The sequence below is a fragment of the Citrus clementina genome, unplaced genomic scaffold (genome assembly GCF_000493195.1).
Source record: "Citrus clementina cultivar Clemenules unplaced genomic scaffold, Citrus_clementina_v1.0 scaffold_7, whole genome shotgun sequence".
Taxonomy (NCBI): domain Eukaryota; kingdom Viridiplantae; phylum Streptophyta; class Magnoliopsida; order Sapindales; family Rutaceae; genus Citrus; species Citrus x clementina.
Genome location: NW_006262075.1, coordinates 3,072,933 through 3,086,518, shown reverse-complemented (window position 1 = coordinate 3,086,518; position 13,586 = coordinate 3,072,933). Strand labels below are relative to the sequence as shown.

Below are 13,586 nucleotides of genomic sequence, written 5' to 3'. Positions count from 1 at the left end.
TCTCTCACCCTTCTCGCATTTCAAACCACTTTCAATCTCTTCTTGATTATAGCATTCATGAATTTATTATTTTTATCTATATTTGTCTTTGTTTTTCCTACTAGGTAATAACTATACATAAAGACATGTGTGCGAATCTTTAAAAAAAAAATTGGCCTAAGTAAACAAACTTCACAAAATTATATTTCCTACAAAAACTTTGTTTATATTTAGATCAAATTCTTATTCTATGACAATTCATTGTTTTTTCAAATTTTATAGATTTAGTGAGTTTATAATGGAGAAAAAATAAGAAAACATAGGTGGGTTTAATTAGATAAGTTTTATTTTTAATATAATTTAAATATAAAGGACAAATTTGTAAATAAAGAACAAAAGGGGTTTCATAAGAGATATAAAGGGGTGCCAATGGCGTCACTCTAAATTAAATCCTATATATATCTTAGAATTTTATTCCAACCCATTATATATCCATTGACTATCATATTAATTATTCAACCTCATCCTTCTATCTACATTTTTTTTTCCTTTCTTCACGGTAAAATCATTTTTTTTTTCTAAAAATTTAATCTATTCTCGCAATTCAAGGGAATTCTTTTAATTTGATGATGGAAAATACTTTAATTAAAATTGGATAAGGTAAGCTGATATTCTCTATATATTGAATTGGCCGTTTTACTGGAATAAATTATATATTACCATTTTTCTGCTTGTGGTTTTATTTAAAAATGAGACTTATGTTTTGTGCCCTAAATCGATCTCAAGCCTACTCTCTCTTTAATTCATAATTCTTCATCTATTCATCTAAACCTAGGTATTGGGGTAGTTTTCTTGAAGTTTACCCACAGCCCATGGTAAGAAATCTCCATTGATTATAATAATGACCCCTACATTAACGAAACTTGTTCTATTTATTTTCTCTATTATGAAATTTTAAAGACTTTTTAAACAATTTTACAATCAATTCTTCATTGATTTTGCTTGTTGAGTTTTTTTTTTTTTTTTTTTAGGATGCTTGCTGAGTTTTTTCTTTGAACATTGGTACCTGGGTTTTCTCACAGGAGCAAATTTGAAATTGAGTACTATTAATTCAAAGAGGAACCTAGTCAAGAAAGCTGTTTATCCATTATCTTCTTGATTATTTTTTTTAATATACGATTTTAGTTCCATTGATATATTAATGGCATGAAAAATATTTATTTTATTAAGATGTTTTCAGTTCACATAATATGTATGTGTATATATATATATATATATATATATATATATATATATAAAGCAATCTAGATTAATTTCTTTGGATTTTTTTTCTTTTTATCTTGCTGAATTTACTAATTTTTTTGCTAAACTATGTATAATGTATTATTAGTTCTTTTCCAAACATGATGAATTCATTTAATATTTTGCAGGGCGCTAGAGCTAGAAGAAGAATTGTTCTGAGGGCCACGGCTTTCGCATCAAGGATAGAAAATTATAATTTTAGTTTTTAAAGTAACAAATTTTTTTCTCTTTCTCTTCACTTGCCGAGTTGTTGTGTCAAAATAATAGAACTTAAGAAGCTTGATTGGTTGTCTATTCAAAATTCAAGTTATACAATTTTTGTTCCAATGTATCAAATGCAATTTTGTCATGTGAATGAAATAGAGAATAAATTTGAGAAGCATGAAATCAACTACAAAAAAAATTAATCGTATTTTTGTGTCATTTAAAAACGAAAAACTTTCAAGATATAATATTTTAATGATATATTCAGAAATGACGTTTTAAGTTATTACAACAATTTAAGTTTGGCGATAAAATGTAAATTGACATTATTACCTTAGTTATTAAAGCAGATTAATGAACACCGTTGAAGCAATTATTAATGGCTTATATCTCTTGCCATATAATCTATTTAATAGCCGTCAATTTTGTGCCATTAAAAGGGTACGATTTTCCACCGCTCCTGGATCAACGGCATACGAATCTTTGCCATCTTAACCATTTAACGGCACGTTTTGATTGCCGTTATAAGCTCTTTTTGCCATTAAAAGGGTACGATTTTGGCTCTTGCTAATTTACATTTATTATAACTTATAGTTCAACTAAAACAATGTAAAAAACATTCATTGATCACCTCTCTTGTTATTGTTTCATGTTTTAGCTGTATTGTAAATTACAACAAATATAACTTAAGAAAACTCAATAGATATATGATTGAAACAACTATATTAAATGTTGCATACTTTGAATAAAGTAAAGAGAAATTATCCACTAATCACCTAGTTTTTCAAACATTATAAAAAAATATAAATATTTTTATTTTTTTATTTTTTTTAACAATAATCCATCTGAAGTTTACAAGATATATCACTTTTCTACTATGTCATAACCCCCTCAAAAAATTACTAATGTAAGACAACTAAAATTATCATTTGAACTAAATCTTATTACTATTAATGCTATTGTTGTTATTACTGGTCTTTTTGATCATCATCACAAATTAGTTTCTCCCCCCAACTTTTTGCAGACTTACAAAACACAACAATCTCTCTTGATTAAAAATTTCAAAATTAAAAAAAGAACAATTAGTTATGCAAAAATGGCAACTAGATTGGTTCTTCACCTATGTGATTCCATTCCAACTTGACCTCTGAAGTTTATTTAGCAGAACCGACTAGTGACACTTTTTAACGCTGACGAAGCCGCCGCTACTTCTTCAAACCGCTCATTTGTTGTATCAACACCTGCTCCACCATGTTCTCATCTTTGCTTACCTCTAACATTCTAGTCTTAACCCTACTTATAATTACAATTGTTATTTTAACTTATGAGATGAGGATGTATGAGTGAAATGGTGAACCGTTCTTGAGCTCATCTTTTACGTGAAAAGATTTAAGATTTTTAATGTGCAGATGGTGATATTTCGATTTTTGATGAAGAATGAGTTGAGTTGTTTAAGAGTTGAAAAACAATCAGTTACAATCCAAAGAAAACAAGAAAATTAGAAGCTTGGAATATTGAATAATAAGTCTTGAAAGTAAATTAATCAATTAATTGATCATTCCATCATAATCAATGTTTGATAGTGCTTTTATTTCACAAATTAATATAGTAAATTAAAATGCTCCTTTAGTTTCCTCTTGTGGAGAGAGAAATTGAATTGCTAGTTGGTATACTATATATGATGTAAGGTGGTTACGTAGGATGAGAAAGATACTTTCCAGAAGTTATAATTTGGGCTATAGATATCTATTTTAGGCATTTAATATATAGTTTGAAAGCTTGCGACAAGAAGAATCAAACTAGAATAACCCTAGTCGTTTAGCTTATGGTCAAGTCAGAAATTTCACTTTTTTCTTAGTTATTTTTCTATTTTTCTCATTACTTTTAGGATTTTTATCTTTCTTTTAGGTATGGCATTTTGGTTTAATTTATTTTTTTTCTTATTTAGATTAGGAAAATTTAGTCATAAAATCATATTTTAGCTTTGCCTACTAGGGTTAGTATAAAAAGGGCTTAAAAATTTTGTTCATTTAGACTTCTCCAATAAGATTATCATTATTTAGAAACTTATTTTCTTTAATCTATCAACCTTTTACATTTTCGTATTGTCAATTTAGTATCAGAGTAAGTTGTTCGTCATCGTGGTATGACCAAACAATCAAAGGAACGTCTATTCTGAAGGCGATGATCAAAGAATGTAGGCACGGGCTATGAAGCATGTCAATAGATGGCCAGAAAAGTAGCCTTCCAAGCCATTGAGGAAGCTTGTAACTTGAGAATGGTGTTAATAAGGTAAGCGATTGAGGGTCTTAAGCTTTTTGTGGACAATATGAACAAGAAGAGAGATCAACGGTAAGAAGCTATATCATGAAGAAGTATTTCAACGAATTAATCGTAAAGAACAACCTCAAAATTATTAACTATGGGGAGATGCATTAAGGATATAATCATGAAGTAATGCTTTAGGGTGCCAATCGCAATGCGTTGCCTTAGTATCTAAGGCCTACGAGACTAATGTCTGTGTGTATGTGTGACGCCTTAGTAAGCGACTCGGGTGAATTCTTTTCCAAGTAAGGGGGATTGATGTAAGATGATTGAGTAGGATGAATAAGATATCTTCTAGAGGTTATATATTGGGTCATATGTGTCTATTTTAGGCATATAATATATCATTTCGAATCTTGCAATGAGAGGATTCAAACCAAAGCCAATTAATTTTTTAACCCTTTGGTCGAGCTAAAAATTCTACTTCTTTTCTAGTCATTCTACAGTTCTAAGTTATTTTTCTATTTTTTAATTTAGGGATTTTTATCTCTTTTTTTTTTAGGAATTGGATGTGGGTGTTATTTGTTTTGTTTTACTTATTTAGATTATGAGAATTTAATTATAAAATAATATTATTTGATTTACCTATTTTGATAAATTCGTAATATTTAAGGTTAGTATAAAAGGAGTTCAAAACCTTAATTTTATTCATTTAGACTTTTTCAATAAAATTATCATTATTTAGAAACTTAGTTTTTCTAACCTATCTTTCTTTTACATTTCTACATCATCAATATATCCATATCACAAGTTGATCAATGATTCAATTAAGTAAATTTAACAAGACGGGTTGGTGCTCATGAGATCATATCGTTTGCAAAAGAATTATTAAAGCATAGACTTTATTATAATTGTCACCAACTGAAAACATGAGAATCTCAACCAAGAAAGAAAAACCAAAGTGGAAACAACAGTTAAGCTCTAGCTTTTAACAATTGCATCAAACAAACTCTAGCTTTTAACAATTTCATCAAACACAATGCATACAAAGAATGTTCATGGAAAAGGTTTTGAAAATAAACGTTGTTAGTATTAATACTTATTCAATGAATAAGGAAACAAAATTACCAATCAGATTTTCCCTGAGTTTAAAATGAAGAAATTAAAGAAAACGAAAGCGGACCCCGATGACGGTGATGCCAAAAGAAAACGTGTTTTTGTAATTTTGTGGGAAAAATGAGGAAACACGCAACTAAAGATACCAATATTTCGATTCATTTATTGATGAATGCCCTCGATATCTCCTTTAATTTCTTCTCAGATACTTATCATCACCTTGGCAGTTTTGCACAGAATTGCCGGCGCTGAGACCCATGTACCTATAATCGCGGACATAACCTGGAGTCCTCAATTAATATATACCTACGGCAACGGTATCTGCGCATCGCACATGGATTGATTCATTCCTTACTCAAGACATTAATTTGTATTACTTTACAAGCATTTAATGTCACAATTCGCTTCTATATGCTTCTCTCTTAAAATTTGTGAAAATTTTGTGATTATCCCATAATTTTATTATATCATCAATCTCTTTCATTGTATGGATTGCATTGCACATTTAGTTTACACGGTATTTAATTCTCAAATCTCGATTGGCAATCTTTTGGTGCACGAAAAACCATTTGCTTGAAAATTGAAAATGGGATTGAGATCGAGCACGAAAGCCACATTAAAAACTAAAAATATCTCCGTTTGAGCTTCAATCCTTCATTTTATGTGTCTCAAACTCAGACGTTGAAGGAGGAGTGGACGGTAGTGGTTAGCTTAATTAGCTGGATTTCAGATTTCTTGTTTTATATAAATATATATATAGATATAGTACAATCTCTCACCTTCCAACACGCGGTGTGGACAGTCAGCATCACTATCTTTATTAAAACGGGCTTTCTAGGCTTCCACTGAGTTTATATAATTAATTTTGTCACGAAAACATACTTATAATTAACGGTAATTCTCGTGGCACTATGTTGTGGGACGTATTCTCAAAAATATGTTTATACCAATATATGAAGTCATCTTTCTTTTTACTTACATTCTTTCAGATTGTAATCTTTTAACTTATCCTCAGTCTTGTTCTTATCAAATAAAACTTGAATGTGCTTTGTAAATTAAAAAAAAGAAATAAATCATAGCGACTAACAATAAACAAATTCATTCTCATACTAGAGAAAAATTTATGCACTTGGTATCGTAGTTCATGTGTCATTATAGCGCAACCCTCGTACTGAGTTGCCACCTTCGAGTTTGAAACCCTGAACATATTGCCGGTCATAAGTCGAACGAAGATGAGGAGGACGTTAAGTCATCATGCCCCTTATACCCTAGGCGACACACGTGCTACAGTGGCCGGGACAAAGGGTTATGATCCTGCAAGGGTGAGCTAACTCCAAGAACCCGTTCTCAGTTTAGATTGTAGGCTACAACTCACCTATATAAAGTCGGAATGGCTAGTAATCACCAGTCAACCATATGGCGGTGAATTTGTTCCCAAACCTTGTACACATCGCCCATCACACTATGGGAGCTAGCCATGCTCGAAGTTGTTATCTTAACTGTAAGGGAGGTAATCAGTTGTATATTATAACAAAATTTATATCTAGTGTTGGAACTGATACGTACTCTTTAAAATATTTAGCCACATGTGTATTTATATTAATATATTGTTAAAATTTAATTAATTTTATATTTTTATCTAATAATAATTATTTTTTTAATACAATAACTATACTATCAATTATATCTTTATAAAAAATAATAAAAGATGAGGTCAGTAGTAAATTCAAGGAGAATATTACGTATCCTTTCTCTCTCTCAAATACTTTTATTCCCTTTTAAAAAACTAACAATATAGATATAGTTTTCCATAAGGGATATTATCATTTTTCCACCAAAGTTATTCTGACACATCATGTCAGTACCACGGTTTGGTAAAAATATCATTTTACCACCAAACGTTTAAATTATTAGTATTTTTCCACCATTACGTTAAAACTCAGTTAATAATTAACGGAAAATGCATAAAAAGTCAATTTTACCCCTAAATCGTAAAAGATGATTTTACCCTTTAAAAAGGAAGAACAACAAAAGATGATTTAATTATAAAATTACCCCCAAAAGACGACAAGATAATTTTATCCTTTAAAAAGGAAGAACAACAAAAGACGATTTAATTACAAAATTACTCCCAAAAGACGACACTGCTGCGAGAGTGAGAGAGATATGGGTCAGTAACAGTGAGCGAGAGAGGGCGGAAATGGAACAAGAAACGAGAGAGAGGGGGTTGATTTCGATTTCTAGGGCTTCCATGTCCAAATTGCTTGTCTTTTTTACAATTGTAAAACGCAACGTTTTGGCTTCGTGTGAGATGTCCAAAATATCCTTATGATGTCAACATAATTTTTATTTAGTTAACAAAATTATAAAAAAATACTAATAATTTAAATATTTAATTATAAAATAATATTTTTATTAAACCGTGATATTGATATGATGTGTCAAAATAATTTTAGTAAAAAAATGATAATATCCCTTCCCATAAAAACAAAATAAACAAGGAAAGAGATCAATCGGAAAGGGACAACGGAAGGGATGGGTCCCAGAGGATGGGCCACGGGCACTGACAGTTGGTTCTGAGCCAAAGTACCTTCGCAGGCATCGGATTCCAAAATTTGTCCTCGCCATGGCAATTGAAAACGACAATTCGTCGTGGCATGGACGGGACGCATTTCATGCAGGGACACCGCAAAATCTTATTATTTTCACTTTTTTTAGATGCATTTTTTTCCACTCCCATTTTCGTGAGAAATTATCAGGTTATACAGCCACCACCAACAAGTCATATAAAATTGGCGTGAATTAGCATTCTCACTAGAGTGTCTGTCACTTGGCTGTTGAGTTTTGATTTGAAATTTGGGGGGGCTGGGATTCATGTTGTTTCGATATTTTGTGAATTTGTCTTGCTCAAATGGGTCGGGTTGTTGTTTGGTTAGTGGAGAAGACAAAATTAGTTGGGTGGGCTACTGAAGTTTTGTAGGTTATACATCCGAGGTGGGCAGACCAGCTACAGTAGCTCATGATATGGTTCAAGAATATGAAAGGACCCGACCCGTGCCCGAAATAAGGAGCCTACAGCCGAAGCAATGTTCACGCATGGACCCTGGATGCTGGTTCAGCGGATACGGGGCTAGGTCTTTATTCCCTCGACATCCTAATCCAATTAGTTGGGTTGGCTGCTGAAAGTTTTGTAAGTTACAACGTCCATTCATATAATTTAGTACTTCATTCAGAAAATCTTGCTATACGATTACGATGTCGGTGCCTGTAGTAGTTTAAAAAAAGAAAGGATATCAAATTTGCTGCTCGTGCTTTCATTAAATTATTGCGTGGTTCAGGCTCCTGTGGTGTCAGTCGCTAATACTCTTAGAGTACATGCATAGTCTGCATATAGAAAGGTTACAGCCCAACTTCAGACAAAGTATGGGCTTCATGTTTAAAGCCCGGTACATAGGCCCAATAAAAGCCCACCCGGCAGCTGCTCTCAAAACGTATAGATAGACGAAAGGCGAAAGGAGAGCGCCAGACCCAGTGCCTGAACAGATAACAAAACAGAGGGAGGGGAAACAAGAAGACAAGCTCAGCTGCCTGAGAGTTGTATGTAATAAAACATTAAAAAGTTGAAAAGAAAAGAAAGGATGGTAGGCGGCGCTTGCTCTCTGCAACTGCAGCCAAGACTACTTTCTTCATTCGTGGGTAATCGCTTCATTCACTCAACTCAGCCTCTTAATCAACTCTTTGGCTACAACTCAGGTGAGTTGCCATCATATGTGTTTGTTTATTTATTTATTTTGTATAAATGGAGAATATCTTCCAGGAACAAAAGTTTTCAAGCAAACATAGCAGATTTGATAAAGTTTCTTAGGATGACCTGACGTCGAGATGCCAATTGAGTTAGGGGATAACAGGAGGCTAATTATCTTTCATCCAAATGCTTTAATATTAGAAGCTGAAGATATTGTTTATTTAATTAAATTCCATTATTTTTGGATTGATATTGCAGTTCACTGTAGTTTGTCTCCTTTGGGGACTTTATAACCTATGAATTAAATGGTGGTTCCCTTGTCTATATCGACATGCTGTTCTGAAATACCCATATCTTCAAAAATCAACTGGAAATTTGTTTGCTTAATTAGCAGCTTTCTTTTCTTTTCCTGGGTCAAGATCTGGAATCATGCTCTTTTTTTTTTTTTTTCTCTCCTGCTTCTCGCTGATTTCCACGCAGGAAAGAATCAAGTTTCAATGCAATTATCTAGAACATTTTCTGGCTTAGCTGACCTCTTATTCAATAGGAGGTATGCTTCATAATACTTTGTATGTTCGCCTGTGTGCTTTTTCTCTATATCCCACGCTATATCAAACCGCTTTCCCTTATTATAGTTGTGCATTATACATATAGACCCAGGATAAATATGCACTGAGAGTTTTCCTCTTGAAATTGAAAGAAATCTAGACGTGGAGCCGAACAGAAGACGTAAGAGACTAAGGCCTGGGAAGGTATCTCCGCATCGACCTGTTCCAGATCATATACCAAGGCCTCCCTATGTCAATTCTCAGAAACCAATTGGAATTGTAAGTGGACCTGAAGTGCATGACGAGAAGGGGATAGAGTGCATGAGAGTTTCAGGCAGATTGGCAGCACAGGTTCTTGAATATGCTGGGACTTTAGTTAAGGTAATATTGTGATTCTTTTTACCTTGTGTCTAACTTTGTTCTTCCTTTAAAACATTATTTCAATCGCCAACCAGATCAGATCATTATTTTGCTATGCTTTGTTTGGATAACTTCGGCAATCAGTAAATTTTAAACTGAGTGTTTTTTGTTTGCATTTTTCTTTTTTTTTTTAAGATTTTATAAATTGAGATTTTTTTCGTTTTTCTCTTATTGCCATTGTGAACATCCGTTATGGTCTTTGAACTGTATTCATAATACAACTATGTCTTCATAATCTGTCAGTTGATTTTTAAAAATTCTGGTAGCTACTGAATAGAGTTTTCAGAGATAAAGTGTAGATAGTACTGCATTACATAGGAGGTCCGCAATCTACTTCATCTGCACTTTGGGTTATTGCTTCCATTGCCAGCCAGGTATTACAACAGATGAAATTGACAAAGCAGTTCATCAAATGATTATTGATAATGGAGCATATCCCTCACCTCTTGGCTATGGTGGGTTTCCAAAGAGTGTCTGTACATCAGTGAATGAATGTATCTGCCACGGAATACCGGATTCCCGTGCACTTGAGGTTCTTTCTGTGTAAATTTTTCAAATTCTTAGTCCTATTGTGCTAAGTTAGCATTTTCTTAAATTAGTAGACATCGCTAATATGTGCTTCTGTTTGCAGGATGGTGATACTATAAATATTGATGTGACTGTTTATCTAAATGTAAGCATATTTCTACATGCAACTTTTTACCATACATAATTTGAATTAAATGAATCGACCCATGAGATTAATAAATGCTGCAACTTATGCACATTGTGCTGACATTTTATACGAGTTCTTTAACTGATTCAATGGCGCAATAGTGGTATCATAATTGATCATGCGGCAAAGCCATTGTTTTTGATAAGTTTCACTCTGCTCCTTCAGTAAGGAGCTTTGCTATATGATTAGTTTTTGAATTTTACATTATCTCTAAATTTCATGTTTTCCTGTGCTCGGATGTGTCCTGTCTTGTTATACAGCAAATGATAGAACCTGGGTTTTGGGGAGCTAGTGGGAGCTTACCCCTACCTCCTTGTAATGTGCTTCACTTAGCGTTATCCCTGTTGCGAGTAGATTTTCTTTGGTGATTTTTCTGTAACTTGTCTTGTTTGAGATTTGGTTACTAGTAATTTTTTTCTTATTGCTTAGGGTTATCATGGTGATACATCAGCGACTTTCTTTTGTGGAGATGTTGATGATGAAGCCAGAAATCTGGTGAAGGTAGTTTGCTGGAACTTCAAACTTCACAGAGTTCTATGTTTTCTCTTCATTTGTGTGATATAAAAATATGATGATATACATTATTTTCTTCACCGGTGAAGATGATTTGTTATTACCCATCGAGATTTTTAATAGTGTTAGATAAATGCTTTCAAATTAATTCTCAGTAATACACAAAATCATTCTGTTTCAAGTGCTTGGTTATTCATAGTTATTGTACTCGTGCGACTTTTGTCTATTGCCCAATTTTAGTTTAGATAAAGCTTAATTTGTTTAGGGCAGGCTTCTTCACCTTAATTATGCTTACAGGGATGAACATTGGGTACATGCTCTAGGTAACCAAAGATTGTCTACATAAAGCTATATCGGTATGTGCACCGGGAATGGAGTACAAGAAAATTGGCAAAACCATTCAGTAAGGCACCAGCTCTAGTATATTTTTTTCTATCATTTAATTTACTGAGAATAAAGATTCTATAAATTTCTACATTCTTAATGCCGTGGAGAAGAAATATATCCAGTGGCTATAGCTAGGTGGTTTGGAATTGCAAATGTCACTTTAAAAACTGTTAGCATTCTCATTTTATTGCTTAACTGTTGAAGGTATTATTAGCATTGTAGCTTTTATGGATATGGAATGCAACAAATCTCGATTTTCCGCTAATTACTATTGTTTTCTTTAGGGACCATGCAGATAGATATAATTATGGCGTTGTTCGACAATTCGTTGGCCATGGGATTGGACGTGTTTTCCATGCGGATCCTGTTGTTTTACACTATAGTAACTATCCTGAGCTTTATCGGTCCTCTATTTTGTTTTTGGTATAGACTATCATTGTCATCTGTGATTTCTGTTACTGGCTTGTTTGCAATGTTGTGTGTACTTTACCTTGGTGGGCAATGGTGTTGCTCTAGTATTCAGCCAGTGGTGCTGTATTTGCTAATGACGTGTTATGGTGTTTTTCCTAAACTGTACTGTATACATAGCAGTCATTGCTGTCTTGCTATTTTGATAAGCCAAATTTCATTAATCTTTATCTTCCTAAGGTTTTGTCTGATAACAGGCAGATTCCATCTTGTGTGGAATAGACAAAGACCACATGTTGTGGGGAACTTTTAGGGTATGTCTTTCGCAATTTTAGTGGAGGTTTATCATAAGTTTAGAATTCTATGGGAGGATTCTGATGAGGTTGAGAACCAGGTGGGATCCATATGCAGTTTAGCCAAACTTTTGGGGAGTTCAATGGAATTATCCTTTCTTTTCCTCTGTCCATTTCATTTCTAATGCTTTATTGATAGCCTTGTAGCATACAAGGCTTCCTGTATATGTGGAAACCTCTGTATGTTTGCAACAATGTATTTCTAGTTAAACCTGTCAAAGAACAAATATTGTGGATGTTTTGAAGCATCTTTGAGTTGATCAACCCGTCAAAGAGGGAATAGTGTTTCATGTTTTATCTGTCCTCTTTTTTCACCCTTATCTTTGGAGAATGACTTCATAAACATGCAATACTGTAAAAGGAACTTTTCTCTCTGCACATATGCATGCATTAAGTGTGAAAGTTCAGTGAATGCTGTTTAAGATGACGTACTTGTACCTTTCAGGGAACAATGATCATGGACGCATGGTGTTGAATCAAACTTTCACCATAGGTAATATAATCTTCTCATTCCAAGTAGCCAACTACAAAGTTGATTTAGTAAAATTAAATTAAGTATATATGTGCCTGCAAAATACTCCTATTTTTCAACAAGTGACAAATGGATGTTTTTCAGAACTCTTCAGGATGAATATTAAACTTAGTTTATAATGTTAAGATGACTTTTCACTTGAGAGGCAATATTTTAGAATAATGGTGATGTTACAGCTGTCTATGAGTGCCTACAGTAAATCTATTCCATTCATTACATTGAGAAGTGACAAGTAGAAACTATTAGGTGGTTTTCAGAAAAGTTAAAGATCTGATTACTTTAATTCTCAAGTTCACTGAACTGCAAAAATCATGCTTTTTGGAAAATCCAAAATGAATTCACTGCTGCATGGGTCTGCATACACACATCATTTATTGTGACTTCTGTGTCTCTCTCGTTGATGGTTTATGCATGTCAGATTGCTGCATCTATTTTGTGGCTTTGAGGTATATTTTCTACTTTGTGTGTGTTCTTTTAATTCAATGCCTAAATTTTTTTGTTATTTAGCATTATAGAATACTGATTCTTTTCATTGTACCTTAATAAACATTTGCAGAACCGATGCTGACAATAGGTAGCATAAATCCTGTTATGTGGGATGACAACTGGACAATTGTTACAGAAGACGGGAGCCTGTCAGCACAATTTGAGCACACTATTCTTATTACCAGGGACGGTGCTGAGATATTAACGCAGTGTTAAACATGGAATTCGTACCATTACATTAAATAGTTGCAGATCTGCCCATTCGGAGAATATACACCAATTGGATGTCATTGGATTGCCTCTTCCTAATCAAAATTTTGTTGTTGGTGGAGGCATTGCATTCTTGTTTTTATCATTGTTTCTTTTTCATCTTTTCTGTAAGTGCTACTTTTTAATCTTTGATTGGTGATTTTACAGACAATGAACATATAATTTTGCTTGTACTGAGAATCAATAATTCTTAAATGGTATTTGCATCGTTTGTCAATAATTAGACCAGGTTGCAAATGCCGTGGCCTCTCATGCGTTGTATTTACTTTCGTTCAACTTTCCAGTAGAATATATCCTCAGTGAGTCAATGTGCTTATGAGGTAATGAGCTTATAAAATCACAG

At 33.2% G+C, this 13,586-nt stretch overlaps 1 protein-coding gene across 3 annotated transcripts; it reads left to right on the top strand.

Annotated features, from left to right (window-relative positions):
- Window positions 1-7,768: 7,768 nt before the first annotated feature.
- Window positions 7,769-13,482, top strand: LOC18036606 (methionine aminopeptidase 1D, chloroplastic/mitochondrial). Of its 3 annotated transcripts, XM_006425800.2 has the most exons (10): window positions 8,096-8,619; window positions 9,092-9,161; window positions 9,312-9,540; window positions 9,950-10,111; window positions 10,211-10,252; window positions 10,724-10,795; window positions 11,131-11,210; window positions 11,479-11,576; window positions 12,401-12,448; window positions 13,044-13,480. In XM_006425800.2, exons 1-10 carry the CDS (start codon window positions 8,505-8,507, stop codon window positions 13,187-13,189), a joined length of 1,062 nt encoding a protein of 353 aa, XP_006425863.1. In that variant the 5' UTR covers window positions 8,096-8,504; the 3' UTR covers window positions 13,190-13,480. The 3 variants fall into 3 exon arrangements, with proteins under 3 accessions (XP_024036319.1, XP_024036320.1, XP_006425863.1); XM_024180551.1 differs by lacking the exon at window positions 12,401-12,448 and having other exon boundaries at window positions 7,769-8,619; window positions 13,044-13,482; XM_024180552.1 differs by lacking the exon at window positions 9,092-9,161 and having other exon boundaries at window positions 8,094-8,619; window positions 9,320-9,540; window positions 13,044-13,481.
- The last annotated feature ends 104 nt before the right edge of the window (window positions 13,483-13,586 follow it).

Coding starts and splice junctions, on each gene's coding strand:
- LOC18036606 (XM_006425800.2), top strand. CDS start 8,505: ATGGTAGGCGGCGCTTGCTCTCTGCAACTGCAGCCAAGACTACTTTCT. Junction 8,620..9,091: donor ACTCTTTGGCTACAACTCAG/GTGAGTTGCCAT, acceptor ATTTCCACGCAG/GAAAGAATCAAGTTTCAATG. Junction 9,541..9,949: donor ATGCTGGGACTTTAGTTAAG/GTAATATTGTGA, acceptor TTCCATTGCCAG/CCAGGTATTACAACAGATGA.